The 21,357-nt window shown below is 43.8% G+C and overlaps 2 protein-coding genes across 5 annotated transcripts; one reads left to right on the top strand and one right to left on the bottom strand.

Moving 5' to 3' along the window:
* Nucleotides 1–9,871: 9,871 nt before the first annotated feature.
* Nucleotides 9,872–19,922, bottom strand: si:ch1073-184j22.2 (dual specificity protein phosphatase 18). 4 transcript variants are annotated; one of them, XM_039602468.1, is made up of 3 exons: nt 19,781–19,922; nt 19,145–19,667; nt 9,872–11,059 (listed from the first exon to the last, which is right to left on the bottom strand). In XM_039602468.1, the coding sequence occupies exons 2-3, from the start codon at nt 19,352–19,354 to the stop codon at nt 10,463–10,465; spliced, it is 807 nt and encodes a 268-aa protein (XP_039458402.1). In that variant the 5' UTR covers nt 19,355–19,667; nt 19,781–19,922; the 3' UTR covers nt 9,872–10,462. The 4 variants fall into 4 exon arrangements, with proteins under 4 accessions (XP_039458402.1, XP_031594509.1, XP_039458404.1 ...); XM_031738649.2 differs by lacking the exon at nt 19,781–19,922 and adding an exon at nt 18,861–18,996 and having other exon boundaries at nt 19,145–19,156; XM_039602470.1 differs by lacking the exon at nt 19,145–19,667 and having other exon boundaries at nt 9,872–11,062; nt 19,781–19,891.
* sft2d3 (SFT2 domain containing 3) lies at nt 19,704–20,683 on the top strand. Its single transcript, XM_031738664.2, has one exon. The coding sequence runs from the start codon at nt 19,748–19,750 to the stop codon at nt 20,420–20,422; it is 675 nt and encodes a 224-aa protein (XP_031594524.1). The 5' UTR covers nt 19,704–19,747; the 3' UTR covers nt 20,423–20,683.
* The last annotated feature ends 674 nt before the right edge of the window (nt 20,684–21,357 follow it).

Raw genomic sequence — 21,357 nt, 5'->3', positions numbered from 1 at the left:
GGCTATATAAATATATAAATATATGTACAACTCTGTGTATATATGTTTATGGACAGGCATTCAGGCAGGTAAGGAAGGAAAGTAGCCTTGCTGGAAGGAAAACCTTGAATCTCTCATGGTTCTCCAGGGGGAGAGTGTTTGCACAACAAAAGTTTGAGAACAATATAGCTGACGACCTGTAGAATATATATTTCAGCGGGGTGCCAAGAGGTGTCCAGGTTGGGGGAATTTTGCAAATTGTCCGCAGGCCAGTAAATTTAGTAGTAGGGACTGCACCCTTGAAAAAAGGCTGGATAATTCTAGTGTTAACTGCACCCCAAGGTCAGGGGGAGGGTGGGGTAAGGCGAGGGGCTGTCCTGTTCAGGTTGACAGCTAAGGGGGTTCATTTACGGCAGATTTTATGTTGTTTGTTTGTGTTTTTGTATTTTTCACAACTTGTTGCTTTTTACTGGTTTACTCCCAGCACAACAGTTAGGGATACTGAAAGGTTTACCAACAACCAAAAGATGATACTGTGTTGCACAATCTGATGTATTATTAAGAATAGATGACTTCATATAAGAATTTAAAATTTACTTCTTGGAATGTGAGAGGAATGGTAAAAGTGGTAAAGCCGCGGCGAGTTGGTTGTGTCCCTGTGACGCGCCTCCAATGATCCATAATGAGTCGTACTTGTACTTTGCGCATTTATTTTAAGAACAAAACAAAAACAATCAATTTACAAATAGCTCATGGAATAACTGGTGTACCGAAAAATGACGGTCAACAGAAAAGTTTGCCCACAAACCACTCACCCAACACACCTGCTACGAACACCGACCTCAGGTAAATAGACAGTGACCACACCCACATGTCATCAGCTGAGATGCAGGTAAAGCTCTACACCTGTGCCACCATAACAAATAAGCAAAACATAAACATTGACTTTGGCTCTTACAATACCGGCCCCTAATTATTATCTTTTAACTAATAATTACAAAATAATCAAGTCTTACATCTTTGGCTTGTTCATAAAACATTTCAACCGCCCTTTAGTGCAACATGCGTCAGTACTACTACTTGTGGTTCACCATATGTGAAGTTAATAACCCATAAGTAAAAGGAATAGGTCACTTAAAGATTATCTAGTCAGTCCAATGTGTTAAATATTCTCTGCTTCCTGCAAAAGACAGACTTTATTTATGGGTCTGTTTAGGAATCCAGTCTTTGTCTTGATCTGAAGATGACGAACAAATCCTTTTTTGTCCTGGATTGTCTCTTCAATTTTTCCAGTTATCCAGGAATTCCGTGGTGTGGAATCATCCACAATGATCACAATGTCTCCTGGCATGAAGTTTTGTTTAGGGTTGCACCATTTCTGTCTTTGTTGCAGTTGTGGAAGATATTCTTTAATCCACCTTTTCCAGAATAAATCTGACATATATTGGACTTGTTTCCATCTGCGCCGAGCATATATGTCATCTTTCTGAAAACATCCTGGTGGTAGTGATGGTGCAGTCTTATGAAGCAACAGGTGGTTTGGAGTAAGTGCTTCAAGGTCATTTGGATCTGTAGAAGCCTTTGTAATAGGACGAGCATTCAAAATAGCTTCAGCTTCACATAAAACAGTCCTGAGACTTTCTTCATCCAGATTTTGTACATTTAAGGTGGAATTAAGAATCTTTCTCACAGATCTTATAAGTCTTTCCCATACACCTCCAAGATGTGAGCCAGCTGGGGGATGGAAAGTCCATTTAATGCCCTTTTGAAGGAGGGTATTGTGTATACGACGTTGATTCCAATCTGCTATCATTTCCTTCAGCTCACGATGGGCTCCCACAAAGTTGGTGCCGTTGTCAGATCGCAATTCTTTTACTTGACCACGTCTGGCAATAAAGCGACGAAGGGCATTGATAAAAGAGTCTGTGTCCAGTGATGATGCCATTTCAATATGAATGGCTCTTGATGCTAAACATGTGAATATCACACCATAGTATTTTACAGTAGTCCTTCCACGTTTCACTAGAAACGGTCCAAAATAGTCCACTCCAACATACGTGAATGGTGGTTCATCAGGAGTTACTCTGTGTAGGGGCAGATCTGCCATTTGCTGTTGTCCTGGTGGGGCATTTACGCGCCGACACACAACGCATTTAGCCACAATTTTTCTTATAGGTACTGTGACACCTGGAATCCAGTATTTTTGACGCAGCTTAGATAACATGTGGTTACGACCTCCATGACCCACCGTTTCATGGACATGTTGAAGGATTAGGTTAGAAATGTGGAAGTCTTTGGCCAGAATAACAGGATGTTTTCTCTCTTCTGGCATTGCAGTTCTACTGAGTCGTCCACCAACTCTCAACACACCTTCTTCCAGGATGGGAGTAAGTTTGTAAATGTGACTGGTTCTCTTAACATTCGATCCTTTTGTTAAACAGCTTCCTTTGACAAAAGTAGATTATAGCCATTTCAGCGCTAATCAGCTCCTCAACCTTGAGACTGCTGGTGTCCAGACAGTGTCTCTTCGTTTGAAGTTCAAGATTTTGTTTAGCATCTTGTTTAATTTGTAGTTTTCTTCTACTGTAATGCAGCAGCAGTTTCTTAACTCTCAGAATCCATGCTACTGCACGCTTCAGCTGAGTCCAGGATGAAAAATATTGAATGAAGTGAGAAACCAGATCCATTCCTTGTGACGTCTGAACGGCATTCACTGTTGTCTTAATTTCTGCATCGTTTGATGAGATTTGGTTCACTTCATCAGGATTCTGAGGCCACTCCTCTTGTGGTAGTAGAAGAAATGGAGGTCCAGAGAGCCAAGTTTGTTTATTTTTCAAAAAAGATTGTACCGTTAAACCTCGAGAAGCCAAATCTGCTGGATTGTTATCCGTGTCCACATATCTCCATTGTTGAGCATTTGAAACTTTGACAATCTCTGAAACTGTTGGCGACGAAAGTGCGGAACCTTGTTGTTTTATTGTTGATGTATTTTAGTACAGAGGTGCTATCAGTCCAAAATACTGAGTCCTTCAGTTTCATCTGCAGCTCCTTCTTCCACATTACATCCATTCTGCTTGCTAAGGTGGCAGCTGTTAACTCCATTCGAGGGATTGTAACTGGTTTTAAAGGAGCAACACGTGCCTTTCCCATAATGAATGCACAGTGTGCCTGGTCTCGTTCGTTCTTTAGTAACAAATAAGTCACTGTTCCATAGCTATCCTCGGATGCATCTGCGAAATGATGTAACTGAGCAGTTTTTACAGTTCCAAAACTGTTGGTTTTAAAACAACGATCAACCTTAAACTCCTCCAGCTTGTAGAGCTCTTGCATCCAAATAGTCCATTCCTGTATAACTGTATCGGGTAATGCATCATCCCATCCAATCTTTTTACGACACAGTTTTGCAGAATCTTTTTAGCATTTAAGATTACTGGTGCCAACATTCCTAGGGGGTCATAAACAGAGCTGACTACAGAAAGGATGTCACGTCTTGTCAAAGGTCGATCTCTTAGAGTGATTCTGAACTTGAAAACGTCAGACTCAACACTCGACTCCAAGCTGTATAGGCTCGAAAGCCTACTACCAATTAAGCATATTAGGTGATGTGCATCTCTGTAATGAGAAGGGTGTGGTCTAATGACATCAACACCCTATATCAGGTGTGCATAATTATTAGGCAACTTCCTTTCCTTTGGCAAAATGGGTCAAAAGAAGGACTTGACAGGCTCAGAAAAGTAAAAAATAGTGAGATATCTTGCAGAGGGATGCAGCAGTCTTAAAATTGCAAAGCTTCTGAAGCGTGATCATCGAACAATCAAGCGTTTCATTCAAAATAGTCAACAGGGTCGCAAGAAGCGTGTGGAAAAACCAAGGCGCAAAATAACTGCCCATGAACTGAGAAAAGTCAAGCGTGCAGCTGCCAAGATGCCACTTGCCACCAGTTTGGCCATATTTCAGAGCTGCAACATCACTGGAGTGCCCAAAAGCACAAGGTGTGCAATACTCAGAGACATGGCCAAGGTAAGAAAGGCTGAAAGACGACCACCACTGAACAAGACACACAAGCTGAAACGTCAAGACTGGGCCAAGAAATATCTCAAGACTGATTTTTCTAAGGTTTTATGGACTGATGAAATGAGAGTGAGTCTTGATGGGCCAGATGGATGGGCCCGTGGCTGGACTGGTAAAGGGCAGAGAGCTCCAGTCCGACTCAGGCGCCAGCAAGGTGGAGGTGGAGTACTGGTTTGGGCTGGTATCATCAAAGATGAGCTTGTGGGGCCTTTTCGGGTTGAGGATGGAGTCAAGCTCAACTCCCAGTCCTACTGCCAGTTTCTGGAAGACACCTTCTTCAAGCAGTGGTACAGGAAGAAGTCTGCATCCTTCAAGAAAAACATGATTTTCATGCAGGACAATGCTCCATCACACGCATCCAAGTACTCCACAGCGTGGCTGGCAAGAAAGGGTATAAAAGAAGAAAAACTAATGACATGGCCTCCTTGTTCACCTGATCTGAACCCCATTGAGAACCTGTGGTCCATCATCAAATGTGAGATTTACAAGGAGGGAAAACAGTACACCTCTCTGAACAGTGTCTGGGAGGCTGTGGTTGCTGCTGCACGCAATGTTGATGGTGAACAGATCAAAACACTGACAGAATCCATGGATGGCAGGCTTTTGAGTGTCCTTGCAAAGAAAGGTGGCTATATTGGTCGCTGATTTGTTTTTGTTTTGTTTTGAATGTCAGAAATGTATATTTGTGAATGTGGAGATGTTATATTGGTTTCACTGGTAAAAATAAATCATTGAAATGGGTATATATTTGTTTTTGTTAAGTTGCCTAATAATTATGCACAGTAATAGTCACCTGCACACACAGATATCCCCTAAAATAGCTAAAACTAAAAACAAACTAAAACTACTTCCAAAACATTCAGCTTTGATATTAATGAGTTTTTGGGTTCATTGAGAACATGGTTGTTGTTCAATAATAAAATTATTCCTCAAAAATACAACTTGCCTAATAATTCTGCACTCCCTGTATTAAGTCATGTACTAACAGAGACTTGGAGGAGAGAGACCTAATATTTAATAATCCACATTTCATTGTTTTACTCTTTGGTTCAGATGTGGATACTGTGTTGTTCTTTCTTTGTGATTTTTTATGTTTAAGTTGTTTATTGCTGGTTTTTGGTTTGTTTTTGTCTGTTTGGGAGCTGTCACAGTCTCAATGGAGATGGGTTTTTGGGGGTAGCAGGAGGAGAGAAGCTGCAGAGAGGCGTGTAAGACTGCAACTCTGCTTCCTGGTCCCAACTCTGGATAGTCATATTTTGGGGGTTTAATAAATTGGTCCATATTTCTAGAAATGAGAGCTGCTCCATCCAAAGTGGGATGGATGCCGTCTCTCCTAACAAGACCAGGTTTCCTCCAGAAGGTTTGCCAATTATCTATGAAGCCCACATCGTTTCTGGGACACCACTCAGACAGCCAGCAATTTAAGGAGAACATGCGGCTAAACATGTCACTCCTGGTCTGATTGGGGAGGGACCAGAGAAAACTACAGAGTCCGACATTGTTTTTGCAAAGTTACACACCGATTTATTTTTAGTGCAAACGGTGTCATTACTGCACACCGATGATCACTGTATATTGATTAGCCAGCAGTTTTAAATTTCCTTCAATGTCGCCTGCTCTGGCCCCTGGAAGACAATTGACTATGGTTGCCGGTGTCTCTCGTCACATGTCTGAGAACAGAATCACCAATTACCAGAGTTTGACCCCAGGGGGTGTGTCGCCGAGTGGGGAAAAATGATCTGAACAGGTTGGTGGTGTACCTGGGGCTTCTGCTTAGGACTATGCTTCCTCCTCACCGTCACCCAGTTCCCCAGCTGCTTGGGGTCTTCAATGTCGCCACGCTATCTTCTGGCCCAGGGGAAGACAATGAAGGGTGACTATGGTTGCCAAAACAAAATACCAAAGGCCCAGAAGGATGCAATCAAACGGAAGAGTTTATTGAATACACATGTCTGAGAGGTACAAAATCAAACCTCAGTTGTAGAACTCCACCCAAAAGACACTTCAGATTGCTTTTGATTCCTCAGGGTTGGACCCCTCATGCGTTTACAAAGATTGTGATATGTCAGATACAGTAAATATTCATTTTCATAGCTACACATGAACAGTTCCTTCTATCACATGTACCATATAAGGGCTCACTGCATCTTACAGATGGTCCTTGGGGATGGTAGTCATCTGGCCACCTCTTCTGTCACCTGTAACCGGGCAAACTCAAATTCGACAAGAAGCTGAATACATTCAGGTCTCCGGGAACCTGCTTCTTGATTATATGTATTATATGTATCTTGTGGCGTGCATGCATTGAACCTTCCATAGCTCCAAGCCACTTACTCCACTTTCAACCTTTAATTAATTGACTGAGCCACAACTCATTAATAAGCCAATGTGTAAAGAATATTATGTAATTATGATAACACCTGTAATACAGACTTTAATGTAATGTCAGCAGCTTCAATAACTGCTTCAATGAAGTGATTATTATATGGCTTAATGCAATGATCATGACTTAATGCAAAGTTAATTAATGCAATGATAATGATAATAAGCATAAGTAGCAGTAAAATATTTCCCTTATTCCACAAGGGTGCGAAGCCAAGTCTCCAATTCAGTAATCCTGGCCTCCAGAGCTGCAAATATGCTACATTTGTTACAGGTATCATTACTGCTAAAGGAGGCCGAGGAGTAACTAAACATCTGACACAATGAGCAGGAAACTGCAGGAGGGACAGGTGAAGTAGCCATGGTGCTAACGAGTCGGCTACGAGCTAAGCTAAGCTAGCGAAACAGTAAAGAGACAGTGAGTGAATACTTTGGCTATAAATTAGGTAGTGAGTACACAGAAAGGGTGATTCAGATGAAGCACGTGAGGATTATACTAGTGATGGGTCCAGCAACACTGACGCACCGACGCATGTATCAAGCTCACAGAGCGAAGCCTGTATCGGTGCGTGCGTCGCTTTAAGAAAAAGTCACGTGATCGATACAGCTGCTGTATCGCTCATTGCCAACGCGCCAAACTGTGTTTAAAAAGTACCGCATCCGCATCTGCCAATGGAATGAGTCGCCACAAAAAAAACCAACCATGAAATTACTCTCGCAAAGATTAAAAAACAAAACAAACACATCTCTCCATAACAAAATGGAGCCCGAAAGAAAAAGAAATGTTTCTGCTGTGTGGGATCATTTTGATCTTTTAACTGCAAATAAGGTAATAGTTTGTCTGTCTTTGTTTCAGTGTGATCTATCAGAATAGGAAAAACAGCAATGTGAGTTGAAGTGTAAATTATTTATTTCATTTTATGCAGGTTAAATGTTGCATCTGTTCTGCGGCGCTTTCTTACACAAACAAAAGCACCTCCTCAGTGTTTAGGCATTACAGAGAACCCAAACATGAAAATGAGGAGACAAAGACACCGAGAATGAACACAGGTCGGGCTATATTGACACTGAACAGCTTTATCATCATTTTTTTTTTTTTTTTATTAATATGTGTTTTATTATTTTGAAATCAAGCATCTAGGAAGACTGTTCTGGACCAGACAGTCCTGAATTTTATTATAAAGGACTGCCAACCCCTTAGTATTGTGGAGAGTGTCGGAGAGAAACATTCCAAGATCAGAGGATCCTTTAACGTACTGGGGGAATAGGAAGACATCTTAACAGAACTTTTTCCACCTGACTTTACAGTTTGTGTACCCCAGCTTCATCTGTGCCTGTGAGTTTTCCAAAGCTGGGGAAATGGTGTCAAAAAAACACAATAGACTGAATGCAAAAACATTGGATAAACTTATTTTTCTGAATAGAATTTTATAATAAACTCTGAGTCAAATGGGTAATATTACATTCACAATACTTTCATTTTAATTTTCACTTAGTGTCATTCACAATATATTTTATAGATGTCTACAATATTTGAAATGTAAAAGATATAAAATGATTCCATGGAAAGTACCTTACAGTGTACAAGTATGACGAGGTCATTGAATCAGTGTCTGTTGTGAGTCTCAAGTAAGTTGCCTGCAATGATATTTAAGGTCCAGCAGGTGTCAGTATGGAGCAAAACAGCAACATTGTGTCGACACAGTATCAATACAGTTTGGGGAATGTGCTGAAACGCTTCACGAGGCCTCATCTACCTTTCACTAGATTATACTATGAAAAACGAATGTATCTAAAAGATTTTAATTAAATTGCTAAGCAGATAAGCTACTCAGAAACACTACTGTGTTTGAACAGGAAGTGATACTCTACCACAAAGCGAGCGAACACCAAGTGACAGCGCCGCCCTGAGCATCAGCAGTCTGCGCTGATGCTCCATCTCTTCCTCGTACTGCACAGGATCATTATGAACTTCAGGCTCCTCCTTCAGTCCCAGCTGCTCTCCCTCCTGACTGCTGCACAGTTCCTCCTGTTCCTCTTTAAACTGAACATTTAACAGTGTTTCCTGAAAACCCTCTGCTGTCTGATCATTTCCTGATAACATTTACATTTACAATAATTGATTACACAGCAGTGGAGAGTAGACTTTATCACAGTAGATGTCTTTCTGAAAGCGCTGTAACTAAGTTTAAGAATATAATCCACCCACTGTTATCATCTTCAATGCCCTGTACCAACATAGAGCAGAGCAGCTATCTGAACGCTACTCCAACAGAGGTCGATTATCTTGTTAATAATTTTACAGCCTCCTCACTGGTATAACTCTCAAATTCACATCTTAAAGCAGATAACTCATAGCTGGAGAGGACCTACAGCTACTTTTAATATTAATTGCTACTTAGTCTTTTAGGGGAAGGAATATTTTGTGGACCTTCTTGATCCCACTGACACACTTCCTGTCGTGGAAGTCTGGGATGAGGGGCCAACTTGCCCACCCCTGAGGGTGAGATCTCTGACGTAGTTGCGATGCACAGAGGGCTCCTGGTCTGGATGTTGAATGGCTGTCCTGGCCGGCAGGTCTCTGCAACATTAAGTGGAGATTTGGGGTGGTGCTTCTGGATCGGCAGATGGCGAGGGGAGCTCTAAGAACGGGGACGGGAGAATGCGCTCCAACTACTCCTCGGCCTCTCCGGTAAAGTCCATGGCAGGGTACTGGAGAGGGGAGTGTGTCTGTTCCTGGTCCTGGTCGTGGAGCAGTGGATGAGCTCTTCAGTCTCTCAAAGACATTCAGTGGTGGCTGAGAGTTTGCTCAACCAGCCTACATGGAAAATGGAGAAGGCGTTTGACTCTTGGGCCACCAGTGGGGGGTGCTTTGGAAGTATACAATGTATTACTCTAGGGTCTTTACAATATTAAGCCCCTTGATTTGGAGCTCATGTAGAGATGCTGTAAACCTAATAAAACATGGGGAAAAATACAAAGTTTATGCCTTCCTTCTTCTTTCACGTGTTTTAAAGCGATCCAGAGGGCCTGACTGGAGTCTCTGCCAGGCCGATTATGGGCCCCAGGCCTTATGTTTGACACCTCTGTTCTAAAGGTTTTTCTCTCAATGATGTCGTTCAATCTGACACGTAACGCAGTTTTCTGAAATAAGGAGCAGTGATAGTCACATACTGATGGCCCTCGTTCCTCCACCTGTCCTGGTGTTGGGTGGGACGATATCCCACCAACATGTTTGTGGTTCTGAGACAGAGCGAGTGCTCCGTGGAGCTGGCTCTGGGGTTTGCAGTGGTTCCAGGATCATTGCTCCTGTTGGCTTATTATTCCCTGTGAGATATAAGCACCAACATCTGCCAGGAAAAAGTCCCACAGTGAGGATTTTTTTTACACACATTAGCTGTTAGTACGAGAGGACGCGTAGTTTTTTTAATCTTATACATTTTTTATTACATTTATTTCGTACTTTTACATTTGAACAGAATCATCATTAGACTCAAAGCAAGAACAACACATAGTTAATGCTGGTGGTGCTGAGGTGGGCTCAGCAGGGCCGGACCAAGCTGACACATGGCCCGGGGCCAAAATGTAAACATGAAGAGGGAATGGGCCGGGAAAAACTGAAAAGAACTGAGCATGCTCAGAGACCTGCTTCAGGTGTATGCGGGGATCCGGGTGTGTTCAGGGATCCGGATGCGTTCAGGGAGACAGGTGTGTGCAGGGATCCAGGTGTGTGCAGGTGTGTGCAGGGATCCAGGTGTGTGCAGGTGTGTGCAGGGATCCGGGTGTGTTCAGGGATCCAGATGCGTGCAGGGATCCAGGTGTGTTCAGGGATCCAGGTGTGTGCAGGTGTGTGCAGGGATCCGGGTGTGTTCAGGGATCCGGGTGTGTGTAGGGATCCGGGTGTGTTCAGGGATCCAGGTGTGTGCAGGGATCCAGGTGTGTTCAGGGATCCGGGTTGTGAAGGGAGGCAGCTGTGTTCAGGGACCAGGGTGTGTGCAGGGATCACTCTGAGGATCCAGGTGTTTGAGTTTCAGACTTTGATGGTTTTGGATCCCCTCCTGGATTGGCTTGCTGATGATGTCACCTGAGCACGGGACATCAGCGGTGACCTGGGCACCAGTGTTAACGGGCCCCTCTGCTGCTGAGGCCTGGCCAGCTGCGGTGTCCTGGGTGGCGGCTCTGGGGCCACCCTGACGGTGTTCCTCCCGTACAGCCTCTTCTCATACTGCAGCAGCTGCTCCCAAAAGCCGGCGTTCAGCCGGACGCAGGGCCGGCTCTCCTGCACCCAGTGGTGCGCCTGCTGCAGTGTCACGCCCCTGTAGCGCATCAGGTACGCCATCACCAGCGCTGGAGAGCGGCTCATCCCGGCGGCACAGTGCACCAGCGTCCCGCCGCCACAGTTACCATGGATACGCTTAGCCACCCAATCAAAGTAATCCCCGAGGTGGGCGCTCGGCAGGTCGGACACAGGGACCCGCAGGCACTCCACCCCTGGGTAGGCGGGGCAGGCGTGGCTCAGTGTGGCATTGACAATCAGTGTGATGCCTTTCTTCGACACCAGTGCTGCATTGAGAGGGGCGTCGGCCCCACTGAGAAACAGGGTGGGGGTAATCTGAGAGAGCGCCATCTGCTGGAGACACAGAGAGACGTTACTGCAGCTCCGAGTGGTGAATTCACGCCTGCACTGGCCAATCACAGAACAGCACCTGTGAACGCAGTCACACCTTCATTGAAGGTGTGACTGCGTTTATAATACTTATAATACAGTTTATAATACTTGTGTTATTTCCTTGCTCTTTGTTAAGCACTTTGGTATACCGTTGGTTTTTAAATGTGCTCTATAAATAAAGATTGTTGTTGTTGTTGTTGTTGAAGCACAAATGAAAGACAGGCTGTGTCCCAATTCAGGGTCTGCACGCTTGAAGTACGCATTTCAAGTGCGATTACGTCACCGCCACGCGATGACAGCTGTCCCAATTCAAAGTGTACTCCAAATGCGCCGTCGATTTGCCCAAATATCAAGCGTGGTCCGGTGCACGCTTCGTGGTCCCATATATCCCACAATCCATAGCGGCGGTGTGGTGTGGATAATTTTGCCGCAAAATACGGCAGAAGGGAGCGGTCAAGAGTGAACTGTCAGAAGTAAGTACTGAATATGATGTCACTTATTTATGTGCGAATGTTTAAGAACATTAAAACATTACTGTTGGTCACATGTCGGCAAAGTTATGTGACATTAGTGATGTTTGTACTTTCAGCGGTAACTTGGTTTTAAAGCCTTTACTTTCAAATATATATATAGTCGACCTTAATCTTACAGAGAATGTGATGATTTATGGATAATTAAAGTCAGTCATATATCCACAAACACAACAAGCTGAAAGTCAGTGATGCTGCTCGGTTTGCAGTCCTGAATATGACGGCACAAGCAGGATTCACTGCACTGTTAATGTTAGCTATGTTATATTGCTGCCTCTGTTCGGTGGTGTCGAGCCAAACGGACTTTAACGTGTGTTTGAACGAGCTGACGGTTCACTCGTTAAGCTGAAAGAAAGATGCTTTAATCACAGGAGTCACGCATGTGTCCACTGGACCATCTGGGAACTCTTCTTGTTTAGCACTCGTAATAACACAAACACTAAATCCTCCTTCTCTTGTGCTGTTTTGTAGCAGTGTGTACACCTGAGACTGTCACCTGTCTGTCTGTCCTGCACTCTCTCTCTGTTTCTTTCTCTCTGATTGTGGAATAAAAGTATGAACATGTATTTATAAGTTACACTTGTGTTTGAATCCTGCAGCTTATCACACATTTGATTTCCATGTGTGACGACTGCAAGTGTCCAGAGTGAGGACAGACTGAGGGACCCACTGCTGCACATCATCTGTGAGGCTTTGCACCCTGATGATCCACCAGGACAAACTCAGCAGTGTGTGAGGAAGAGGAGGAGGAAGAGCCAGCAGCAGCTGACAGATGGAGAGAATAGACAGACTGTTCCCTGTTTGTGAAGGACTGCTAGGAAAGTTTAACATAACTAATTGTCTGTCCTGAATCAGTCTTATTAGGTAATGTTCAAATAATGTTATCATCCCAGTGTTTTCAGTGTGGGAGAAAGTACTCAGGGCCTTCAAGTTACACACTATGAAAGGCAGCAACAAGTTTAATATTCAGAAACCTAAAGTATGTATCAGCAGCAGAATGGAGCTAAAAATAAATGTTTGTTTCAGTTCTATGAAGCTTTGAGTATTTTGGATTAGTAGCACTGCTGTGTTTGTTGCATCATATTGCTGTAATTGTTTATATGCTTTATATATTCTGAGGTAAGTTGATCTATAGTGTTACATCATATTCTATAAGGATGTTATGTGTTTGTAGACTTTCTGCCCAGTTTGACCCATTTAGCAGAAGTCAGCCTGTTTAAGGCTCTGATATCTATTCTGTATGATTTAAAGCAGTTATGACATGGTCTGATTTTCTCACCCAATAAAGGAATATTTCATATATCAGTCTACTCTTCATTTTATCAGACACAGTTTTCACAGCTCGTACGTTTTCCTTTTTACACATATATGTAAGCATTGAGCCAAATTTAGTAATGCCAACATATTGAAAGAACAATGTTTGTCTCTTATATATAATACATCTGTATATACACTGTCAGAGATACTTGTCTTTGAGTGAAGATTTAAGGTGATAGGAAATATAATTAACTGCTACTTGAATCTTTGACCCAGAGTTCAAGCTCATATATATATATATATATATATATATATATATATATATATATATATATATATATATATATATATATATATATATATATATATATATATATATATATATATATATATATATATATATATATATATATATATATATATATATATATATATATAATCTGACAATACTATAATATTGTCCATATTATATTAACATTACCACAGTGAGATGATTTTAGTCTCATGAACAACATTAGCTAATTATTATTTACTAACTAATCTTGAAATGACTGTTCAGTACAGAAATGAAGCCCAACTATCATGTTTTACAGTCCTGTGGTCTCAACTAATCAAAGTGATGTCATGACAAAATGAATGAACAACAAAACATTTTTTCTCCTTCATTTCTGTCACACAAAGCTGTATGAAACATTTCTCGCGGTTAGTATCATGGTTGCTAGGCAACCTGAACAGCGCGACGAAGGCTAGACCGTCCCATTTCACAAGCCTCTCACTTCCGCACTTCCCGTACTCATAGTACGCACCGTACGTAGTACACCTGAGTGAAGTTGGCCCCCCCACCTTCTTCAAATCAAACAAAAGTGGTATCAAACGTTTGTGCTACGTTTGTGCTGGTTTGTGCTGCAAAAATTTTCGTTTGTGCCGCTATCATTTTAAAGATATTAATAAAAATTTCTAGAGGTCATCAGAGGTCAACCAGCCCCCCCACATTAATGGAATCAAACAAAACTGGTGTCAATCAACTGTGCTACGTTTGTGCTGGTTTGTGCTGCTAAAATTGTCGTTTGTGCTGCTTCTGTTTTAGAGATATTAATGAAAATGTAAAGGTCAAAAGGTCAACCAGCCCCCACCTTCTTCAAATCCAACAAAAGTGGTATCAAACGTTTGTGCTACGTTTGTGCTGGTTTGTGCTGCTAAAATTGTCGTTTGTGCTGCTATCATTTTAAAGATATTAATAAAAATTTCTAGAGGTCATCAGAGGTCAACCAGCCCCCCCACATTACCCAAATCCAACAAAAGTGGTATCAAACGTTTGTGCTACGTTTGTGCTGGTTTGTGCTGCAAAAATTTTGTTTGTGCTGCTATCATTTTAAAGATATTAATAAAAATTTCTAGAGGTCATCAAAGGTCAACCAGCCCCCATATTAATGGAATCAAACAAAACTGGTGTCAATCAGTTGTGCTATGTTTGTGCTGGTTTGTGCTGCTAAAATTGTCATTTGTGCTGCTTCTGTTTTAAAGATATTAATGAAAAGGTCAAGGTCAAAATGTCAACCAGCCCCCACATTACCCAAATCAAACAAAATTGATGTTAAACGTTTGTGCTACGCTTTGTGCTGGTTTGTGCGGCAAAAATTTTGTTTGTGCCGCTATCATTTTAAAGATATTAACAAAAATTTCTAGAGGTCATCAGAGGTCAACCAGCCCCACCACATTAATGGAATCAAACAAAATTGATGTCAAATGTTTGTGCTGGTTTGTGCTGCAAAAATTTTTGTTTGTGCTGCTATTATTTTAAAAATTTTAATAAAATAACCTCTTGATGCGTGCCTAATCATCCAGGTAAGTAAATCCCAAAAGGTTGATTCTGTTCATCTGGACATTTTCAGTTGGAGAAACGTTTCGTCACTCATCCAGGTGACTTCTTCAGTCTCAGCTGACTGCAGGTTTCCCCAACCTTATAAACAGTACATTTGCATAGTGAAGGAAACTAGCACCACTGAATGAACAATGTGCTGGGGGGTTAGTTCCATGATTGTTAGTATGCAAATTCTTATGACCACTGATCAATAACAACTAATCAAAGGCTACTGATCAATGGCCATGAGTACCATTCACAGAAAGTGTGGAATGGCTACAATCACAGCATTGTAGGATGGTGAAAGATTTACTCTTGGGCCCCTCTTCTCGATTCAGAGATGGTCAGCATCCTGACAGCCCGATGGACTAAGCTGTCTCTCAGTCTGCAGGTTCTGGCCAGGAGGCTCTTCAGTATCCTTCCTGATGGCGGCAAACTGAAGACGCTGTTGAAGGGATGAGAGGAGTCACCTGTAATGGAGAGGACCTTCCAGATGAGGCAGGTGCAGGGGCTCAACACACATCCTTGGGGAGCCCCCGTATTCAGTGTTCTTGGGCTGGAGGTGTTGTTGTCGACCCACTGTCTGCTGTCTTCCTGTCAAGAAATCTAGCAGCCAGTTATACAGCAAAGGTGCTGATCCCCAGCAGATCCAGTTTGTGAATGAGTTGCTGGGGAATGATGATGCTGAAGGCTGAACTGAAGTCTATGAACAGCACTCTGACATATGAGTCTCTAGTGTTCAGATGTGTGAGGGCTGAGTAAGGGCAGTTGAAATTCCATCATCGGTTGAGCGTTTTGACCGGTATGCGAACTCAAATGGATCCAGGTTGGGGGAAAGCGATAATTTGATTTGATTCATGACTAACCATTCAAAGCACTTCATAATGATGGAGGTGAGTTTGACAGGACGGTAGTCCTTAAAGCAGGAGGTAGATGACTTCTTGGTTACAGTAATGATGGTGGAGGCTTTGAGGCATGTGGGAATGGCGGCCTGACCCTAGTGATGTGTTAAAGATGTCTGTGAAGACATTTGTGAGTTCCACAGCATAGTCCTTCAGTGCTCGTCCAAGGATGTTATCAGGACCTGGAGCTTTGCGTGTACTGATTTTGGCAAGGGATCTCCACACACTGTCTGGGGATTGTGTCACCACGGTCTGCAGAGTGGGCTTGTAGTCTGTGATGGTTTGTATTCCTTACCACTGCCTCCAAGTATCTCTGCTGTCGCTGAAGCTTTGCTGTAGCTGATGCCACGTGACAGGTTTGCCCTTGCTGTTCTTTGGCTCACCTAATTCCCGGCTCTGAAGGCTTGCATTTTTCAACCATAGGAGCATTTAAACCTGACCTGTGAGCCATGGTTTCTGATTGGCCCGGACAGTGATAGTCCTGGTGTCATGACCTGCAGGATCGGCAAGGCGCTGATCAGAATCTCTCCACCCTAGCCCTCCTTCTCTTCTTCCCTCTTTCTCCCCCTCTCCTTCTCTCCCTGTTTTGCCGGGCGGAACTCATGGCGGCTTCATGCCCTCGGTCCACGCCTTCCTGGATTGGGAACACCTGGGCCTCATCAGACCAGCTGGTATATTAGAAGGAGGAGATCAGCTGTTCAATGCTGGATTGTTGTGAAGGCTCTAGTCAGTACACGTCTAGGTCAAGTTTCCTGTGCCTCCGTCTCAGAGACTTAACGAGTGTTTCTTTGTTCCTAGATTCCCCGGACCCGTCCCCGTGTTTCCCCGTGTGGAGTGTGGAAGGAGTGACTGGTCGCTAACGGAGAAGAGAGAGGTTTAACTGAGCGCTGTATGATTTCCCGCTTTCCTGGAGCCCTGGACCCCTGCCCTCACGTCTTGTATATATAACTAACCCCGCACTGTCTGTACATACACTTGGTGAAGATCTGTAAATAAACTGTGTCTGTTTAAACGCTACTCAGGAGTCCTGCGAGTGGATCCTCTAAGCAACCCGTGACACCTGGTCTCTGTGACATCATCGATGCATTTTGGGATGTAGGCAATAACAGTTTCTGTATATTCCTGAAAGTCTGTGGTGTTGTCGTGTGTGGCAGCCTGTGGTGGAAAAGCAGTCTTGCAGTGCCTCTGAGGACCCTTCTGGCCACACCTGTACCTGCTTACGAACTGGTTTGGTGACTTTGACCGGGGCCTGTGGGAACCCATGGCACACCTAGGTTTCTGCCTGTAGTACTGACCCTTATGCAAAATAGGTGGAATTAAGACACAGTTCCAAAAGCAAACACAACTGATCAACAGTGGTCCTGTTGCTAAGGTTGGGGTGATCCTGTAATCTCTTATGAACTACCTCCAACGCTCGCGTGACTGGGATGCAAGTGAAGACAGATGTAACATCTCTCTCTCACTGTACATGTACTGTTTATAAAATTAGGTACAAACAAACAAAATAATTTGCAGGACAAATGTTTGACATCAATTTTGTTCAATTTGAAGAAGGTAGGGGGCCAACTTCACTCACATGTGTTTATAAGGTTGGGGAAACCTGCAGTCAGCTGAGACTGAAGAAGTCACCTGGATGAGTGACTAAACGCTTTCTCCAACTGAAAATGTCCAGATGAACAGAATCAACCTTTTGGGATTTACTTACCTGGATGATTAGGCACGCATCAAGAGGTTATTTTATTAAAATTTTAAAATGATAGCAGCACAAACAAAAATTTTTGCAGCACAAACCAGCACAAACATTTGACATCAATTTTGTTTGATTCCATTAATGTGGTGGGGCTGGTTGACCTCTGATGACCTCTAGAAATTTTTGTTAATATCTTTAAAATGATAGCGGCACAAACAAAAATTTTTTGCCGCACAAACCAGCACAAACGTAGCACAAACGTTTAACATCAATTTTGTTTGATTTGGGTAATGTGGGGGCTGGTTGACATTTTGACCTTGACCTTTTCATTAATGTCTTTAAAACAGAAGCAGCACAAATGACAATTTTAGCAGCACAAACCAGCACAAACATAGCACAACTGATTGACACCAGTTTTGTTTGATTCCATTAAATATGGGGGCTGGTTGACCTTTGATGACCTCTAGAAATTTTTATTAATATCTTTAAAATGATAGCAGCACAAACAAAAATTTTTGCAGCACAAACCAGCACAAACGTAGCACAAACGTTTGATACCACTTTGTTGGATTTGGGTAATGTGGGGGCTGGTTGACCTCTGATGACCTCTAGAAATTTTTATTAATATCTTTAAAATGATAGCAGCACAAACGACAATTTTAGCAGCACAAACCAGCACAAACGTAGCACAAACGTTTGATACCACTTTTGTTGGATTTGAAGAAGGTGGGGGCTGGTTGACCTTTTGACCTTTACATTTTCATTAATATCTCTAAAACAGAAGCAGCACAAACAAAATTTTAGCAGCACAAACCAGCACAAACGTAGCACAGTTGATTGACACCAGTTTTGTTTGATTCCATTAATGTGGGGGGGCTGGTTGACCTCTGATGACCTCTAGAAATTTTTATTAATATCTTTAAAATGATAGTGGCACAAACGAAAATTTTGCAGCACAAACCAGCACAAACGTAGCACAAACGTTTGATACCACTTTTGTTTGATTTGAAGAAGGTGGGGGGGCCAACTTCACTCAGGTACGTAGTACGCGTAGTGTGCGTACTTCAAGCGTGCAGACCCTGAATTGGGACACAGCCACAGACATCAGCCTCCAACTCTAAACACCAGCAGCTGCAGTTCCTCTGACGTCCAGCAGGGACAGCAGTGAGTCAGTTGCCATAGTCTCCATGTTAAAATAAACACGCTTACGGCTGATTCTCAAATAAACACCTGTATGAGGGAAGGATGTTTTTAAAAGTCACCTGCCTGCATTATTAGCTCATTAGAGCCCAGACCCATTTTTACTTTCAGGGAAACTTGTTAACTATATGGCTGCTGTGAGGTTACAGAACAAACAGACCATTCAAGAAGGATTCTGATTGGATGTTGGATTAGCAGGTACGTGTGTGTCTGTGTGATGCTGTTTAAAGGATTCTGGGTCACATGTCAGGATGTAATAAGAAATAATCTGAAGTCATATTTATTTAACCAAACAGAGGAGCAGAGTGTGAGAGCCCACCCCTGCTACTTGAGGGATGGAACTGTTTACGCTTGTTGTTCTCACTCTCGTCAACGCAGTCAGACGACAGCACTGACGTCACACCTGCTGGTGCGAGCTGCACTTTGATGTTGTCCTTTCATCAGTTTGCTGTCACCTGTACAGACGTTTTTATGACAGACGTATGCAGGACCACATGATACAGAACTCAGTTATGGACTCTGCTGCTTCCTGTTTTGGCTTTTTGTTAAATAAATCATGACTGTTGTATTTAAATGGGTTTAGATGTGTGTCATGTGTGTTACCTGCTGCCCTGTGGTCCTCTGACTGCTGTTCTGAGTGACACACACACACCCTAGATGGCTGTGTGTGTCAGTCTTCCAGCCAATCACCTGAAGGGTTAATTTTAGTACAACAGCTGAAAACTTCCTTAAGTCATGTGACTTTAAAGAGGAGAAATCAGACTCCAGCAAACACACACACACACCATCAATCAATGAGTGTGATTTTATCATTAAAAGCAGTTTGACTGACAGCAGCTGATATGGCCCTGAAGGCTTCACTGATGTTGAAATAAGAGTGTTTGACTTGATTATATAAACTTTATTAACCCCACACTGGAAGAATTCCCTTGTCACCGCAGTTTAATTTCATTTATTTAAAACTAATATTCGTTCTCTCTCTCTCGGACTCCCGGCCTTTGCTCCGGTTTGATCCGATGACGTCACAAAGCCCGTCACGTGTCTCCCTCTGCCGGTAAACTCCGGGCAGGTGCAGTTCTATTTCTGACCTCCGGGGGGCGGCGGCTTGCCGAGCTGCAGGGAGACTCTGAGAAGAACCAGCGAAGAAGAAAAAGTATTTTTTTTTTTTTTTTTTTTGCTAGCAGTTAGCCAGTTAGCCGGGCCGTCATGGCGGACCTGAACCGACAGCTCCAGGAATACCTGTCTCAGTCCAAAGGCGGCAGCACGAAGACCATCTCCCAGTCCGGCTCCAGCACCGCGGTGGACCTGGGGGACCCGGAGCCCGTCCCGGGCAGCTGGTTCGGCCGGTGGTCCAGCCCGTGGTCCGCCAGCACTTCCGGACAGAGTTCGGGCGGAAGCGGCGGCTTGTCGTGGCCGTGGTCGGCCGAACCGGACCCCTGCCTGCCGGGCATGAGCCGCCGCCAGCGGCTGCTGGCCTTCGGCGTGTGCGTGTCGTTCTCCGCTCTCTGCTTCGGCTTGTCGGCGCTGTACGCCCCGCTGCTACTGCTCTACGCCCGCAAGTTCGCGCTGCTCTGGTCGCTTGGCTCGGTGTTCGCCATCGCGGCCGCCGCGGTGCTCCGCGGGCCCAGCAGGCTGGCCGCCGGCCTCCCTACCTCCCCCGGAGCCGCCGTGTACCTGTGCGCTCTCGGGGGGACCTTGTACGCGGCGCTGAGCCTCCACAGCACCGTACTGACCGCCCTGGGCGCCGCCCTGCAGGTCGCCGTCATCGCCGGCTGCCTGGTGTCGCTGCTACCCGGAGGCAGCGCCGGGATTCGCTTCATGGGGGGCATGGCGGCGTCCGCCATCAGGAGGACCGTCACCGGGAAGACCATGCCGATCTGACCGGGACCCGGCGCTGTAGAAGGTCCAGGGTCCGGATTAACTACAAGACTTTCCTCTGATTATTGACTGCTGATGGCTTACTGCAGAGGAACACTGATGAGAACACTAAAGCTTGACATTTGACCTGCAGCAGGTCCAGGCTGCTGGTGATGAGCTGAGGACCAAACAAAGACTATAAACTGAATTTCCCTCTGATGCAGGTGTTTTGTGTTTTTTGAAATAATGTGTTTTAATACAGAGATTAAAAACAACCTGAACATCTGTCTGGCTTCATGTGTTTTATTTTCTAAACATGTGGCTCATCTGGCCTAGTGTGACATCATCAATAAGATCAGTCTGAGCACATCAGGGGGTGAAGATGATGATGCCACGTGAACCACCTGTAGATTCAGCAGAGGTCTTTGAACGCATCATCACAGGAAGTTCCTGTGTGAGGGGTCAGAGGTCACAGCCTGAGAGCCACAGGCCGTTTATCAATGCCCAAGTACGCGAGTACGTACTCGCCGAGAACACGAGCACGGACTCGCAATTTGTACAATTGGAACACCTGCGTACGTGATGATGTCACAGGTCCGGAGTTTTTACTGCCGTCCCCTCTTAATTTAAATGTGAGTAACATGTTATGAAGCTTAACTGTAATCACAGCCAAACCGGTTTACTCAGGAACAAATAAAACACTGAAATAAACCAAACATTAACATTTAGAAGTGATCTAAGTGACTTATATATCATTTTTAACCTCAGTAGTGAAACCTCTATTAATAAAAATAGTGTACATGTACATACGTGTACATACCTTAATAAAAACAAGCAGGTGAGATGTTAGAACGCTTTTATTTCTATTCTAGTGGACACTCAATACTATAGACAGCTGCTGGGGTTTCTTTAACCTGAGTAGTGAGAAGACCGCGAGCGGGGGGGTTGAAAACGATGTG

Source organism: Oreochromis aureus, linkage group 18 (genome assembly GCF_013358895.1).
Source record: "Oreochromis aureus strain Israel breed Guangdong linkage group 18, ZZ_aureus, whole genome shotgun sequence".
Taxonomy (NCBI): Eukaryota; Metazoa; Chordata; class Actinopteri; order Cichliformes; family Cichlidae; genus Oreochromis; species Oreochromis aureus.
Note: the sequence above shows the minus strand (reverse complement) of the source record. Positions and strands in the feature narration are given on the sequence as shown.

Bases quoted from the DNA above. Each gene is read 5' to 3' on its own strand.
- si:ch1073-184j22.2 (XM_039602468.1), bottom strand. From the start codon at position 19,354: ATGATAAAATCACACTCATTGATTGATGGTGTGTGTGTGTGTTTGCTG. The intron at 11,060-19,144 runs GTAACACACATG...TGTCTCCAGCAG, and splicing joins AGAGGACCACAGGGCAGCAG to ATGGCGCTCTCTCAGATTAC.
- sft2d3 (XM_031738664.2), top strand. From the start codon at position 19,748: ATGGCGGACCTGAACCGACAGCTCCAGGAATACCTGTCTCAGTCCAAA.